The sequence below is a fragment of the Canis lupus genome, chromosome 35 (genome assembly GCF_011100685.1).
Source record: "Canis lupus familiaris isolate Mischka breed German Shepherd chromosome 35, alternate assembly UU_Cfam_GSD_1.0, whole genome shotgun sequence".
Taxonomy (NCBI): domain Eukaryota; kingdom Metazoa; phylum Chordata; class Mammalia; order Carnivora; family Canidae; genus Canis; species Canis lupus.
The window spans coordinates 27,027,620-27,043,708 of record NC_049256.1 but is presented as its reverse complement, the minus strand read 5'-3'; the positions used below and the strand labels follow the sequence as shown (position 1 = coordinate 27,043,708).

Genomic DNA, 16,089 nt, shown 5'->3' with positions numbered 1-16,089 from the left:
ATTTCATTGAACAGATAATTTCCAGGTTATTTTAGTAAGTGATAAAGCAAGGTACAAAACAATATGATAGTTTATAGACAGAAAGAAGGTAAGTGCTTATCTTTGTAAGGGAGAGTAGAGAAGAAGGGAAAGAGGAGGGAAAGACAGGATAAGTTAAAACTACTGGAAATGGGGTGTATACAGTTGACCCTTGAACAATGCAGGGGTTGGAGAACTGACCCCAATGCAATAAAAAACGCACATATTGACTCCCTCAAAATTTAACTACTAGTAGCCTACTATTGACTGAAGTCTTATGATAACATAATTAGATTCACACACACTTTGTATGTTATATGTATAATATACTGTATTCTTATAGTACAGTAAACTGAGAAAAATCATTAAGAAAATACATTTATAGAACTCTATTGTATTTATTGAAAAAATCTGTGTATAAGTGAATGCACACAGTTCAAACCCATCTTATTAAAGGGTCCACTGTATATGGAGTAAAGGAGTTAGGGATAGAGGCAAAACTTTGGTTATATCCTTTTATATCATTTAGATTTTGAATTAAGTGTTTTGCATGTTCGGAAAGGAAATGAAAAGGGATGAAAGGAAAATAAACCCTGAAACAGAAAAACAAACAGAAAGAACTTATCCTAACTGTATACCAAGTTTATAACATAACTATAAAAAGAAAGAATTCATTCAAATTAAGTACTCTATGTTTGTTTTAATTTTTATTTATGATAGTCACACAGAGAGAGAGAGAGAGGCAGAGACACAGGCAGAGGGAGAAGCAGGCTCCATGCACCGGGAGCCCAACGTGGGATTTGATCCCGGGTCTCCAGGATCGCGCCCTGGGCCAAAGGCAGGCGCCAAACCGCTGCACCACCCAGGGATCCCTGTACTCTATGTTTTTGTATTTGAATTGGAAACATTCTATAAAATCCTAAAGAAAATAGGAATTATTGATAGGGCCTACAAGCAAGTAATGCGGGTCAGTTTCCTCTTCTGTTAAATGGGGATTACTGTACCTAACTTACAGGGTTGCTATTTAGAATGAATGAGTTTAAAAAAAATAATAAATAAAAAATAAAAAATTAAAAAAATTAAAAAAAAACGAATGAATGAGTTAACGTGTGCAAAACACTAAGTCGGCCGTTACTACATTTGCCCGCCTGGGGGGCTCCGTGCCACCCAGGCCCTCACTCCACCTGGGGAGGAGACTCAGAGGCGATCACAGAGGCGCGAGGCCTCCGAGCTTGCTAGAGCGAACGCGGCCGGAACTGCTGTCCCTGGGAGGCGGGTCGCGGGAAGCACTTCCGGGCTGCCCCGTTGGCTGCGTGGGCTGCGGTTGTCAAGGACTCGGAGGTGGAGCGGTCTGGCCGACGGCCTCTCCTCCCACGGATGCTCGGTGAGCTTCGAAGTCCGGCTACGCCAGGGCCTTGGGAGGGGCGGGGCTGGGGTGTGAGGCGGGGGCCGAGGGGTCCCGGCGGACGGGGCGGCGGCGGCGGCGCCTGGACCATTATCGCCACACCCTCCCCCCTCCCTCCTCGCCCGGCCCCTCCCCTCTGTCCCTTTCCAGCTCGTCCACCGGTTCGCTGACCTAGTTCGCTCGCTGACCTGGTTCCCGGGCCGCTTCGCGCCCTCCGTGTCCGTGTCGTGGGACAGTGTTTGTGTTTTGCCGCGGCCGGCAGTTCTGCTGGGGACTTGCTTGAAGCAATGAGCAGGGGTCGTTTCAGCCTGTGCCGCAGCCTCTCGTGGTCTGGCTCACAGCCGGCGCAGGCTCTCGCCTTCTGTTGGGTTTTGTTTTTTTCGGCGGCTTTACATAGCAGTTACTATGTTCCAGGTAGGCATTGTTGAAAGCGCACGTATTAGCATATTTACTTCCCATAACTCTAGGAGGTAGGCACTGCTATGATGTAAGCCCCCTTGCCCCCCTTTTTAACATCGAGAAAGAAAATCAGGTCAAGTAACTTTGCTAGGGTCAGGGCTGTAGTCAGCTTGCAAATCCAGGCTGTCTGGCACCAGGCTCTGTTTCTTAAACCTTTTGCTCTCTCTGTTGATTCTGCTCTCTTTCTGGATTAGCTTTCCAGCCACAACCCAGGAGGTTACTTCTCTTGTTTGAATCTGATCCTGCACCTTTTGGACCTCAGGAGACCTAGTCTTCTAGCTAGGATTTAAAATTGCAGAAGAATAGATCTGAAGACTTGAATGTCTTGCAGAATATGTCTGCAAACTTGATGAAACAGCGATTTCATTTGTGTGTTCACCTGTGTGGTACCCACATTTCGCCACCCACATACCCATGCTGTGCTTTGGGAAGTAGAAAACATTACAGTCTTGGCTGCTAGGGTAGGTAGCAGCTATTTTTTTTTTTTATTTTTTATTTATGATAGTCACAGAGAGAGAGAGAGAGAGAGAGAGGCAGAGACATAGGCAGAGGGAGAAGCAGGCTCCATGCACCGGGAGCCTGATGTGGGATTCGATCCCGGGTCTCCAGGATCGCGCCCTGGGCCAAAGGCAGGCGCCAAACCGCTGGTAGCAGCTATTGATTAAGCCACCTTAAACCAAAAATTGTACATTATCTCTTTAGAAGGTAGTTGATTTGAAGCTTATTAAGTGCCAGGTTTTGTGCAAAATCCTTTTATATGCATTATCTCATTTAATACTCTTGCACAACTTTACAAAGTAGTTGTCCTCGTTTTGTAAGAGAGATTGAAGGTCAGAAAAATCCATCAGGAAACTTGCCTGGAATCACATTGTTCATAAGTCAGGATTCATAACCAGATCTGCTACCTCATACTACCTTCTACTTACTTCAGATAAACAGGAAACATAAGAGGTGTGTGTGTGTGTGTGTGTGTACACACACACATTCACGCCTCTGAGATTGAAGATAAAGAGAAAGTCCAAAGGATCCATTCTTATCTATAACAGTATCTACTTCTGGAGAGTAGAGCTTGATGAAGGAATTTATTCTGTACATTCTGGATTTTTTTTAATATGAGAAATAACTGCAAGATAGTGACTTGAGGGAAAAGAAAAGGTTCATAATAGAAGAGCTGGGAGGAGGAGGGGATGGACTGGAGTGTATGGGGAAGACCTCAGAGGATTTGAGAGTCAGATCAATGTGCTGAGTTTGGATAGGGTTTGAATAAGTACAGAAAGCAAGACCACAGACATGGAACAGGGAAGAGGAAGGCCTGATTAAAGAGCAGTGAGAAGGAAAGCCTAAATGGAGTTGGCAGTTTTTGCATGTGGAATAGAGAAAACAAGAATGTGGCCCAACAATTGAGCTAGAGCTGTGACTGGTCTTAAACCAAGCTTGAGGGTTTGAGGATATGTCCGGTAAGTAGTGGGCGGTCTCAGATGGTGACAGAGAGAGAAGAGTGTGGGGATGAATCCAGTAAGTGTGGGGACCTTGGATGGTGACATCATGGGGGGAATGTGGGCATGTGTCCAGTAGTTACTGGGCACATTGGCTGGCGACATCAGAGGGGAGTGTGGGATTGCATCTTGTAAGTAGTGGGAGCATTGGATGGTGACATCAGAGGGGAGAGTGTGTGGATGCGTCCAGTAAGTAGTGGGAGCCTTTGAAGGTGACAGAGGCAAGAGTGTAGCATGTGTCCAGTAAGTAGTGGGGGCCTTGGATGGTGACATCAGAGGGAGAAGTGTGGGGATGAGTCCAGTAAGTGGTAGAACCTTGGATGATGACATCAGAAGGGAGAGTGCGGGCATGTGTTCAGTAAGTGGTGGGGGCCTTGGATGGTGACATCAGAGGAGAGAGTGTGGGGAGGCATTATGATAGAGACATTTGTATTGCATGCTGCTTTGTCTTAACCTCTATCCCTGTTGGTAAAGAACATTTCTCTCTGAGAGTCATGGTAGATTTTGAAGTATTGATCTTGCTGAGGCTCTAGGAAAAACTAGCTTTAAAATGCTGATGTTGGGCAGCCTGGGTGGCTCAGCGGTTTAAGCGCCTGCCTTCTGCCCAGGGTGTGATCCTGGAGTCCCAGGATGGAGTCCCACGTCAGACTCCCTGCATGGAGCCTGCTCCTCCCTCTGCCTGTGTCTCTGCCTCTCTCTCTGTGTGTGTCTATCATGAATAAATAAATAAAACCTTTAAAAATTTTTTAAAAAATAAAAAATAAATAAAATGCTGATGTAAAAATAAAATAAAATGCTGATGTGCTTCTTTTTTTAACTGTGAGAGATTATTATGCTAATTATATTCCTGACCTGTTTCCGAGGCCCCAATGATGTAGGATGATTTTTCAACATAACAATGATGGAAAGTGATAGATGTTCAATGCTACTTCAAATTTTGAGTTTTGATCTTCTCGAGTTGTTTACAAGAAACAATTGATAGACTTAAAACCATTCTGTACCTGTACAACCATTCTGGTTTTCACTTTCAGTACAATATTCAATAAACTACATGAGATTTTCAACATTTAATTACCAAATAGGATATGTGTTAGATGATTTTGCCCAATCGTAGGCTAATGTAAGTGTTCTGAACACATTTACTGTAGGTGACGCTAAGCTATGATGTTTGGTAGGTTAAGTGTATTCAGTGCATTTTCAACTTGTGATATTTTCAACTTTGATGGGTTTATGAGGACATAATCCCATTGTAAGTCAAGGAAGACCTGTACAATGGGGTGGTGAACCTAAACAATATTAAAAACTATATGTTTGTGACTGGGAGGCTAGGGTTATAAAACACTTGGGAAGCATTTTAGAGGCACTGGGTTCGAAAAGGAGCTAAGATGTGCTAGGGTCATGACTATCAATGAAGCCAGAAATGTCAGAAATTTGTGGAGGAGGATTATGTTTGCAGATTAAATATAACTAATAATGGCAATATAGATTTAACTTTGTGGTTGTAGTGTGACCTGTATTCAGTTGTAATTTAAATATGCTCCTAGTTTTTTTTAATTTTTTTTAAAGATTTTTTATTTATTCATAGAGACACAGAGCGAGAGAGAGGCAGAGACACAGGCAGAGGGAGAAGCAGGCTCCATGCAAAGAGCCTGACATGGGATTCGATCCTGGGTCTCCAGGATCATGCTCTGGGCTGCAGGTGGCGCTAAACCCCTGCGCCACCGGGGAGCCCCCCACCCCCTAACCCCCAACCCCCCCACCCCACTCCTAGTTTTTTTATTTTGTGATACATGCCAATGCCTAAGAATAGTGTTGGGATATACACACACACACACACACACACATATATGTATGTATGGATATATATATATATACACACACACACACATATATATATATATATTTTAAAGATTTGTTTATATGAGAGAGGAGGGGGTTTGGGGGAGCACAGGGAGAGAGAATCTCAAGCAGACTCCCTGCTGAGTTTGAAGCCCAATGCAGGGCCCAATCCCAGGACTCTGAGATCAGGACCTGAGCTGAAACCAACGGTTGGATGCTTAACTGACTGTGTCACCCAGTTGCCCCAGTATTTACAGTGAATTTTAATAATTTTACTTAAATGTGGAAACTTTTTATTTTTATTTTTTTATTTATTTTTTTATTTTTTTTAAATGTGGAAACTTTTTAAAGCTGTATATCATGACTTGTGGATCATGAAATCTATGTGGTCAGCTGTGAGCAGGGTTTTTTGTTTTGGGGTTTCAAAAAAGAATTTAATAGTATATATGATGTAATTCAGGATACATAGTGTTTTGTGAAATTATTATTTTAGCTATTTGTGTGTGTGTGTGGGGGGCGGGTACCTCACTCATGTGCAAACATGCATTCCTGTGCATGTATACATACATGCTCTGGGTCTCAATGTAAAAATTTTTTGTTTTGATATAAAATATTTCTGAGAGTCCTGGTCAAAAAAGTTTGAAAGCCTCTGCCAAAACATGATCCTTTGAAATCACTTGGTTTATATAATATTCTTTCAGAAAATTGCTTTCATTAATTACTCTCATGGTTAAGATTTTACCATAAGTTTTACGTGGTCATAGACATTTGTCTCTTTACGTGCTCTAATTTTCTTTTACACACGGTTGCCATTCTCCATCCTCAATATTCAAAGAGAAAACAGTTTTCAGAAAATTAAAGAACAAGAAACAGCTCAAACTCTACCTCTGTTTTAAAATATCAGAACCAGTATTTCTTTCATTTTAATATCTCTGAGTCAAGAACAGTTCAAGAGCATTTTTTTTTTGCCATAATGTTTTGACCGCTAGGATTCATTAAATCTTTCAACAACATTTATAAGGAAAATAATAATATTGGTAATTTATAATACTTGAGAATATCCCAAGCTCCCAGCTTCTTGTGCTCTTTATCCATGGTCTTACTTGATCTCTATATCCACCTACAAAGATAGGTCAGCAGAGGTTGTGCCTGGAGGACCAGGTCTCCATCCGTATTTCTCCCACCCCACACGGACCTCGCTCCTCCACACCCCACCTGACTGCAAGGATGGAGCCTTTCTCCTCATTCTGTCTTTTTATCTTTTTTTGCTTTCTCTCTCTTCTCCATTTTGTTTCCCTTTGCTCCTATTCTTAGTGTCCTCTGTGACCCCTTGGCACCAAAACGTTGGTTTACCTCCAACTGAAAACTTAACTCCGAGTCCAGTATCTTGCCATTGAAATGGAAGCCTAGTATGTTCCCGCTGATTTGTTTGAGCTGATTCATTCATGATGATCAGAATGGTCCCTTCCTTCAATAAAACTCTGTGTGTGTGTGTGTGTGTGTGTGTGTGTGTCTGTCTGTCTGTCTGTTGGGATAGGGTGGGTGTTCTATTTCCCTTCCCATATCACCTGCATCAGAATTTTTGTAGTCCTTACTGTTACTCATGCATTCAGAGTTTTTCACTAGACAGTGACTGCTTTTGGTACAAGTACTCCCTGTGCCTGCCAGCAGAAAAGATTTTCTATATTTTAATATTTTTTTCTCTGCAATTACTTTATAGATTTTGGGATTTCTAGGAGAAAAGATCAAAAAGGCATCATCGAGCATAGACTCTTTTCCTGAATAGTTAAGCCTAAAATGGCCACAGCCTTGGCCCTTCAGACTCCAGAGATGCAGGAGGGACATCTGGCAGTAAAGGTAGAAGAACAAGAGGGGGATAACCCTCATACAAGAGAGATCTTCCGTAGACGCTTCAGGCAGTTCTGCTACCAGGAGACCCCTGGGCCCCGAGAGGCCCTCACCCGGCTCTGGGAGCTGTGCCGACACTGGCTGCGCCCCGAGACCCACAGCAAGGAGCAGATCCTGGAGCTGCTGGTGCTGGAGCAGTTCCTGACCATCCTGCCTGAGGAGCTCCAGGCCTGGGTGCGGGAGCAGCACCCCGAGAGCGGGGATGAGGTGGTGGCCGTGCTGGAGGACCTGGAGAGGGAGCTGGACGAGCCAGGAGAACAGGTGGAAGATAGGAAAACAGAGGTTTGTACCTACAGGGAGAGTGTGGGTTTCAGTGCAGCAAGAGGAAGAGGAGGATTTCTTTGTTCCTGATGGGGTGTGTTGTGGGTACTCTATCTCTCTGCCTTTTCCTCTTTGCCAGTTTCTTGGTCCTTCCTTTCCTGTGCAGTGGACCTGAGATGGCTCCCTTACAGTGTCTTCTCTGATATTTGATTCCTAACTGTCCTTAATTTCCATCAGGTCCCAACCTATGTCTGTGAACAGGGAGAGTTTGTGAAGGAGAAAGCATCCCGGAGAACAGCCCACGAGGTGTCAGGTGGCCGGCTCCAAACCTTGGAAGAGCTGCATCAGTGCAATTCTCGAGAGATGTGCCCGGTTCAGGAGATCGGTGAGGATTAGAGTTTCCTCAGGAGGCCTTCCTCACTCCCCGAGTGTCTATCAGTTCAGCACCTCTGTTCCATGTCTGCTGTGTGCCAGGCAGTGTGCTTGGTTTTAGGGATACTGTGACAGGCAGGGGAGACATGCTCCTTGCCCTCAGGAAGTCTGCAGCCTGGTGGGAGAGGCAGACAGTCACAGCAGTTATGGTTCCGTGAGTTTTCTCCCTGGGGGCTGGGCATCATTGTTTACCCAGGGACAGTAAACAGAAACCATGGTTATTTGTCTCCTGCCACCTACTCTCCTGGCTGTTTTTTCCCATTTTCCTTTGGAAACATAACATTTATGTGATCTACTTATTATTTCAGGTGACGGGGCTGGGACTTGGAATGTGGAGTTAGCTCCAAAGAGGGAGCTTTCTAAAGAAATGAAATCTCTTGTGGAAGCACCTGAAAAATCGAATGGTGATATTATTCAGACGCCTGAATGTGGAGACACCTGTGACCATGAGGGCAGATTGGAAAGGCAGCGGGTGAGCTCTTCAGTGGAAAGACCCTATATCTGTGGTGAATGTGGGAAGAGCTTCACCCAGAATTCCATCCTTATCGAGCACCAGAGAACACACACAGGCGAGAAGCCCTACGAGTGCGAGGAGTGTGGACGGGCCTTTGGGCAGCGGTCAGGCCTGTTTCAGCACCAGAGACTCCACACTGGGGAGAAGCGCTACCAGTGCAGCATCTGTGGCAAAGCCTTCAGCCAGAATGCGGGGCTTTTCCATCACCTCCGGATCCACACGGGGGAGAAGCCCTTCCAGTGTGGTCAGTGCAGTAAGAGCTTTAGTCGACGCTCTGTCCTCAGTAAGCATCAAAGGATTCACTCTGGGGAGAGGCCTTACGAATGTGAAGAATGTGGCAAGAACTTCATTTATCAATGCAACCTCATTCAGCACCGGAAAGTGCACCCTCTGCTGAGTCCAGCCAGCCCCTTGGAACAGGTAGGGCAACATTTCCTGACATCAGACCACTAGGCAAGGTTGCAGGGGGGGGGTTCTCACTTTGTCCCTGAGTAAGGTAATAGTAAAAAGTAGTGTAATCCTCTCGAGTAGGAAGCTCCTAGGAGAGCCAGTGAAATTGTATTTTTCTGCTGAGAGAAGTGTTAATATCGTAAGTACCTCTGTCAGGTTTTCTGGGGTCAACAGCATCCACAGTTTGCAGTACTGAACATTGTTGTGTTGACTCAATCAACACAGTCTTCAGTCTCACACACACCTGTGCAAAAAGTTTTCTAGGTGTGCTTCAGGAAGCCTTCTTCATTCTGGTTCTAGGAAACTTTTTAAAAGTTTTTAAAAATTAAATGCTGCCTGAACACAAAATTATGTTAAAAGTAGTTCACTCACTGAGAATTTAAAAACTAATTGAAAAGTAATTGCAGTGAAATATATAAACTATTTGGCTATTTTCTGTTTTCATTAAGGTATGATAAAATTATCATACCTTTCTGACCTGCAGCAGGGGGGCAGATGAATTGTCCCATAGACATACACAAAGCTTTTCCCTATGGAAGCGCTCTGTAGCATTTCAGTAACTCAGCCTCCGGATAGGGTCCAAGGAATTGAACAATCATATGTTACTAGTAGCTCAGTGGCTAGACGTAGCAGACATTGCCTGAGATATTCAATTGGCACAGGCCAAGAAACTTAGCTAAAAATCTGGTTATCTCGTTTCTGATCTTTGTTATGAAAATATAGGCCTCTGTATTTTTCCTGTGACTTACAAGCGTTTTCAGTTTTTGCTTTCTTTAACCCCTAGTTATGGATATTTTCAAATACATAAAAAAGGAGAAAAGTATGATCAGTCTTCCTTGTTGTTGGCTTTTTATAAGCTCCATGCTTCTCAGCACTACCTATTGATTATCACCAAGGTCATGCATTAAAAAAAACTTCTTTCCCCTAAAGTAACTGAGTGTTTACTTTATACTAAGCCCAGAACACAAAGAAATGGAAACTCTCTGGTGATGACAATCTGAAGTACCAAATACGCCTTAATAATAGAAACACTGTAAGGGCCCTCAGAGATCACTTCTGCGCCCCCTTGTATGATTGATATAGAAATGGAGGTTCTGGGAAGCAACTGTAAGATCATACAGATAGCTAATTAATGAAGCTGGAGCTAGACCTCTGTCTCCTAATTCCCAGTGCTCTTTCCATTAAGCCACTGGAAGCATTTTATCTCCAAATAGAAATTACTAGTAAATGGAACTTACAAGATTTAGAAGGCACTGAGGCTTTGCTTTTGTAGCTCAACAAAGCCTCCCATCTGTGTGTTTTAGTAAATGCACAGCTCCTCTATTCAGTTCCAGGAAAGACTCACCACTTATCCCTCACTTGGGGCATTTTATTTTTAAGTAATCTATATACCTCAAATATGGGCCTTGAACTCACAACCCCAAGATCAAGAGTTACACACTTCACTGACTTGAAACAGCAGGCAACCTGATTATTTTTAACTTTTAAATTTTAATTTACTTAGCCAGAGTTTTCAAGAAAAATAACTCATTCTTCATCCAGTTCAAGTATCAGAACAACATTAAAAAGGGAGCCTATCTTTGACCTTATAGATAGCCATTTTCCTAGTATCTTATGTATCCTCAGTGTTTATGTAAATACAAGAAAATGTTAGTATATATAACCTTATTTCCTTTCTTTACACAGAAAGATGATATACTCTAGACCTTTCTGTGTTCATGAAACAGTAGTCTTTAGAGTAACAGAGCTTTCTCGTTCTGTTTGCTAGTGGGGACAGTATTTGATTTATTGGTGCTCTTGCAGTTTGACACACTCCCGTAGATGCACAATCACTACTTTACAATGTCACAGATTGTTTCATTCTTTTCCCAAATTTGGTTCAAGCCAAACCATTTAAAAGCTAACAACTTCCACATGAGCTAGGAAATAGGGTTTGAGTAACTAAAGTTGCACCTAATTCTTCTACAGAGAAATGCAGAAGTGATGGGGTGATTTTCAGTCTTGTGTATTTGGCTCTATTATAAATCCTTATTTATAATATTTCAAACCATTTCTGTCACCATTTGTGGCTAATTGCAGGTCTTTCCCCAAATCTTAAATTTTCTCAAGAGTGTATTTTACTGTGTCTCGAGCTTAAATGATTTCCAAAAGTGATACATGTGGATTTTAAAGTGAAGGAAAATATAGTAGACTTAAGTTTGAAATAAAATCTACTTCTCAAATAAATATATATTCCATATAGTAATATAATACATATACAATTATAACCTGAGTTCATAAATATCTTAAATGTATCTGCATATACTGAAGCAGCATATTTGGATAATTCTGCTATATCAGCTCTTAAAAGATTTAAAATATGAACAGATCAGAATTTTAAAGAATGTATTTCTAATGGATTGTTTTTACACCTGCAGTTGAGGATTGGATGTTTGGTTTGGTTTGTGCTTGTCTTTTTGTTTTTGTTTTTTTGTTTTTTCACAGCTTCTCAAAAATTCTAAATTTTCTCAACAACTGATGAAATACCAAGAAACAAAAGATGTTATATATGCTGTACAGATATGTGCCACTTAGAATGCAGTGATGGTTAACGTGATTAAAATTACTTACAGTTCACTAAACTAACTTTACTTGTTTCTGATACTAATTGTGCTAATTCTCTTATCTGGGATGCATATTTGTCATTCGCTGAAAACTAATGTTTGATGTGGCCTGTAGACAATGGCATGCAGATCCTGGCTATTCTGTGATTATTCCAGCCTTCCTGGCCAGAAGTTCTTGCTTGTGTCCCTTTTACATTCCTAAATTACCCTCGCTTCTCTCTCTTCTTTCTCTACCCTGGCTCTTTTTATTCAACCCACGAAGTCTCTGGCAGTGATCTCCATTAAGCCAGCAACCATCTATCCGTATGCTTTTGAAAGTCTAATCTGAAAGCGTAGTCAGTTTTACAGCTGAGCAAGGTATAAAAAATACTGACTGAAATCCAATTAAAAAGCCTGTTGGTTCTTGAGGGATAGTCCAGGACCCCTCTGAACACTGCTGGGAGACTGGACACTGTAAGGAAAAAAATGGCTGAGAATTTTGCAACTAACACCTATCTAGAGATGTAGATAAGAGCCCTAAAGATTCTTTCACTGTAATTTTTATTTGAAGGTCAAGACACAAGGAGAACCAAGTCTCTGTCCACATTTTGTATTTGGAAATGACTCCTATTTTCTGTATCTGACAATACTTTTCCTTTAAAAATTATTATTTATAGTGGAAGACTGTTTTATACTTTTCCAGTAAGACAAAGACAAAATCTCTGAGGAGATTTTAAAATAAAAGTATACCTAAAGTCAAGGTAGCTGGGTGGCTCAGTTGGTTAAACGTCTGCCTTTGGCTTGGGTCATCTCAGGGTCCTGGGGTTGAGCCTTGCATCTGGCTCCCTGCTCAGTAAGGAGCCTGTTTCTCCCTCTGCTGCTCCCCCTGCTTGTGCTTGCTCTCTCTCTCAAATAAAATCTTTTTTTAAAAGTTTATCTAAAGTCAAAATTATAAAATATGAAGTATTTTTCTCAGGAGCAATTTTGAAATATAAAGTCTGTACCAGTATACATGTGTGTCTGTGGTTCAATGTTAATTTAAGTTAGAAGTTGAGAGAAAAGTAAGGGTGTCTGTGTGGCTTAGTCAGTTAGGCGGCTGCCTTCCACTGGGTCATGATCCCGGGCTCCTATCTTTATAATACCTTTTACTAGAGATCCCTTTGTCTCTGTTAGTCCACTTGTCTTAACAGTGAAAACAGTCCCACTGCTCTTCACTCCTTACTCATTTTGGTGCTTTACATAAGAAAGAGAAGAGCACAGTGTATAAATTACTGACTTTTTTTTAGGTCTCTGGACCCACACCCAGTTTTCCATGCCAGCATCTCAGCTCTTTGATGAAGCCACTGTTTTTGAATATATACCTGTGTTAGAACCCCCTGCGCTGTTTGAACTGCAGTTTCCTGGGCACTACCCCAGACTGGCTGAATGTTTCTGAGGGCAGAACCTGGGAGTATTTTAGCTAGTTTATCAGTGGCTCTCAGACATAAGGTAATCATATATATAATTTATTGCCCAATTTGGGACACTTGAGAATGAAAGGGACAGTTACTAATTTCACCCAGATAAGAGGCCTAAATCAGCATGTGTGGTCTTCCCACTTAGGACTTTTCCAGCTGAGGAGATAGAAAATGAGATAGAAGCAGAAAGAAGTCCATGTTCTCATGAGAGCAAAGGTAGAACATCTATGAAGGAAGCGATGGGAGATTTAGATGAAGCCACCTAGACCAGGGTCACCACCAATTGCCTGGTTTGAAATAATCCCTGTTAATGCATCTATTGGATTAGGTAAGAAAGGGTGAGTATGCCTACAAAAAACACCCAAAAAGGATCCCCTCAAAACACAAACAACAAAGCTGTTAATACAGGTAGTCACCTAATGTGAACCTGTTGAGAGAAGGGTTTACCAGACAAGGGTGACATTTCAGAAGCATAAGGGCCGTTCAGTGCATAGGGACTATGGACTAGTATGGGATATGCACTTTCAAACTGTAGAGGGAAGATGGGACAGTAGGGCACTAGATGGGAACCTTGAAGGAGTAAAGCAGAAGGTGAGCCATTTTAAGAAGTAGCTCGGATGAATGGGGACCAGATCCTGTGCCAAGTAGCTTCCTGAGTTACTATAACTGAGCCACTTACTTCGCTGCGGCCAGCACGGACGCTGCCCCCCTGCCGCAGGCCCGTGTGCCGTTGTGTTCCCGAGGGTAGGGTGGGGTAGGGGTAGGGGTAGGGGTAGGGGGTGGTATCCTCCTAGCTTTCTGCCAGCCCAGTAGTCAGGGATCTGATGCGGTTCCGTTACTCAGAAGGACCCAAGTTGTGTGAACAAGGCCTGCAGACAGTGAAGAGCAAGCCAGCCTTGCTCCGGGGGCTGCTGATTACTGCTTCTGGCCCGGGGGGCAGAGTGGACTGTTATCTGGACAGCGGGCATCTTCAGGGACCCTGCGGGCAGGACCTCCAACGACCAGGGGCCCGGTGTCCTCAATGGAGTAGAGAGACCTGGGCCCAGGCACCAGGGCTGCCGGACACCAGGCCAACCCGCCTTCCCGAGCGGTTCCGAGCCCACCGCGCCAGCGAGGCCCCGCTGCGGGTGGGAGCCAACTAACCACTGAGATGACGGGCCCTCTAACTTCCTAGAGAGGCGGCGAGGAGCCGGCGGAGGCGCGCTCGGGGGTCGTGACGCACTTCCGGTCTTGCGGGCGCCGCGGCCCCAGGGCGCCCCTTCCGTCGCGGGTGCGGGCGTGGGCGTGGGCGTGGGCGGGAGGCTGGTTCTCCGCCCGCGGGCGGGATGGCTATAGCCTGGACCGCCAAGACCTGGGCGGCCTTGGCGGACACAGGCGCTGCGCAGCGCTGGTGTGGTCCGCAGGTGGTGGTTTTGCCGGAGGACTAGTGAGAAATCCTGGGGAATGATCGTGGGATTGCATGTAGTGCTGGGGAGGCTCTCGCTGAAATACGGCAGCGTGACCTGCACGATGTCGAGGAGCCCAGGGCAGCGCCTCGTGAGCTCCTATGGCCAAGAACGGGTCCACAGGTAGCACGGCCGTCTGTTGGGCGCCGTGCGTGCCTTAAGCACCGGAACAGACATTACCGTGTGATGAGGAAACTCTTACAGTATAGTGTAAGTGCCTCAGGGAAGTAAGCTTCATATAGGCCTTGGGAGGCGGGCAGGGGCGAGTTAGAGGTCACCCCCCTGAAGCCATTAGAGCTGCCTCTCAATAGGAGGCAGACGGCGAAGAGGAAAGAAATGGCCCTTAGGGGATTGATTGTGGGTGACAGATGAGAAAATTGAAATGAAAGGCGGGTGTGGTGTAGCTGGGGCCCAGAGGAAAGTAGTAATAACTGGGTATGCCAAGGGTCCTAAACATTGAAAGGCACTGTGCTGCTCCACGTTTAATGTAACAGCTCATACATTTAACGTACAGCAGTGCAGCCGCCTTGCAGAAGAGACCAGGCCGAGGGCTGCAGCTGTGCCAGTTATGCTCATCAGTATGCTGGCAGTATCTAGGCACCCGGTGAACTGTGGCATCCACGGTAGATGGGAAGGTCTACTCTACGGACAGCTTAGTAATATAATCCTACTAGGCTACTAGGAATATTCTAGAAGCATTGTGGTAAATGAATTGGAATGGGGCAAGACTAGAAGCTAGAGAAGAGATGTGCTGTTGTCACAGAAAGAACCAATACTATAACTTGGTGAAAGGCCTCCATGTTCAGCTTGGAGTCTGCTTGTCCCTCTCCCTGTTTCTTCCCCTGTTCACCCTCTCAAATAAATATAATCTTTAGAAAAAATAATAAAGCAAAATATAGCCAGGGATAATTAGTTTTTTTAATTAGATGATTAGGTGAATGAATATGCCATTTTTTTCTAAATAGGTGCCACACCCAGGATGGAACCCAATGCAGGGCTTGAATTTAAAATGCTGAGATCAAGAGTCTGATGCTTAACTGACTGACCCATCCAGGTGCCCCGTGAATGTGCCATTTTAAAAGAGATGGGGGAAGGAAGGAGTGAGGTAGGTAGGTAATTTTGGAGGAGACATTGATTATGGGGGAAAAATGAGTTAATTTTGGTGATGCTGAGATGCCTTTTTTTTTTTTTTTAAGATTTATTTATTCATGAGAGAGACAGAGAGAGGCAGAAACATAGGCAGAGGGAGAAGCAGGCTCCCTACAGGGAGCCCGATGTGGGACTCAATCCCAGGACCCTGGGATCATGAGCTGAAGGCAAACACTCAACCACTGAGCCACCCAGGCATCCCAAGAGATGCTTTTAATACATGCAAGTGGAAGGGTCTGATACACCATTGGACTATAATGGTCTGGAGCTCCAAAGCAAGATTGGGATAAAAAAGAATCAGATTTAGGAGTTCTTAGGTGACAACATCTCACTTCTCAGATGCTACTACTGAATGGACAAGGTTGCCCAGCATGAAAATGGAATGAGAAGACGGCTGGGTCTCAACTTACGGTACCAGACATTTCTTGACAAGCTGAAGAAGAGCCATAAAGTAGACTTAAGAATGAGTTATGACAAGTGTTATATAATATATCCTGGGGATACCTGAGTGGCTCAGTGGTTGAGCGTCTGCCTTCTACTCAGAGTATGATCCCGGGTCTGGGGATGGAATTCCACATTGGGCTCCCCATGAGGGGCCTGCTTCTCTCATCTGTCTGTGCTCTCATAAGTAAATAAAATCTTAAAAAACAAAACAAAAACTCCCTGAGCACCAG

The 16,089-nt window shown here is 44.0% G+C and overlaps 1 protein-coding gene across 1 annotated transcript in view; it reads left to right on the top strand.

The window, feature by feature from the left end:
- Positions 1–1,291: 1,291 nt before the first annotated feature.
- Positions 1,292–16,089, top strand: part of ZSCAN12 (zinc finger and SCAN domain containing 12) — a 30,530-nt gene continuing 15,732 nt past the window's right edge. Inside the window, exons 1-6 of the mRNA XM_038583983.1 lie at positions 1,292–1,402; positions 6,938–7,407; positions 7,624–7,771; positions 8,127–8,782; positions 13,996–14,247; positions 14,781–14,889. Coding sequence (XP_038439911.1) covers positions 7,015–7,407; positions 7,624–7,771; positions 8,127–8,782; positions 13,996–14,247; positions 14,781–14,889 — 1,558 coding nt within the window. The 5' untranslated portion in view covers positions 1,292–1,402; positions 6,938–7,014. The remainder of the gene's footprint in view (positions 1,403–6,937; positions 7,408–7,623; positions 7,772–8,126; positions 8,783–13,995; positions 14,248–14,780; positions 14,890–16,089) is intronic.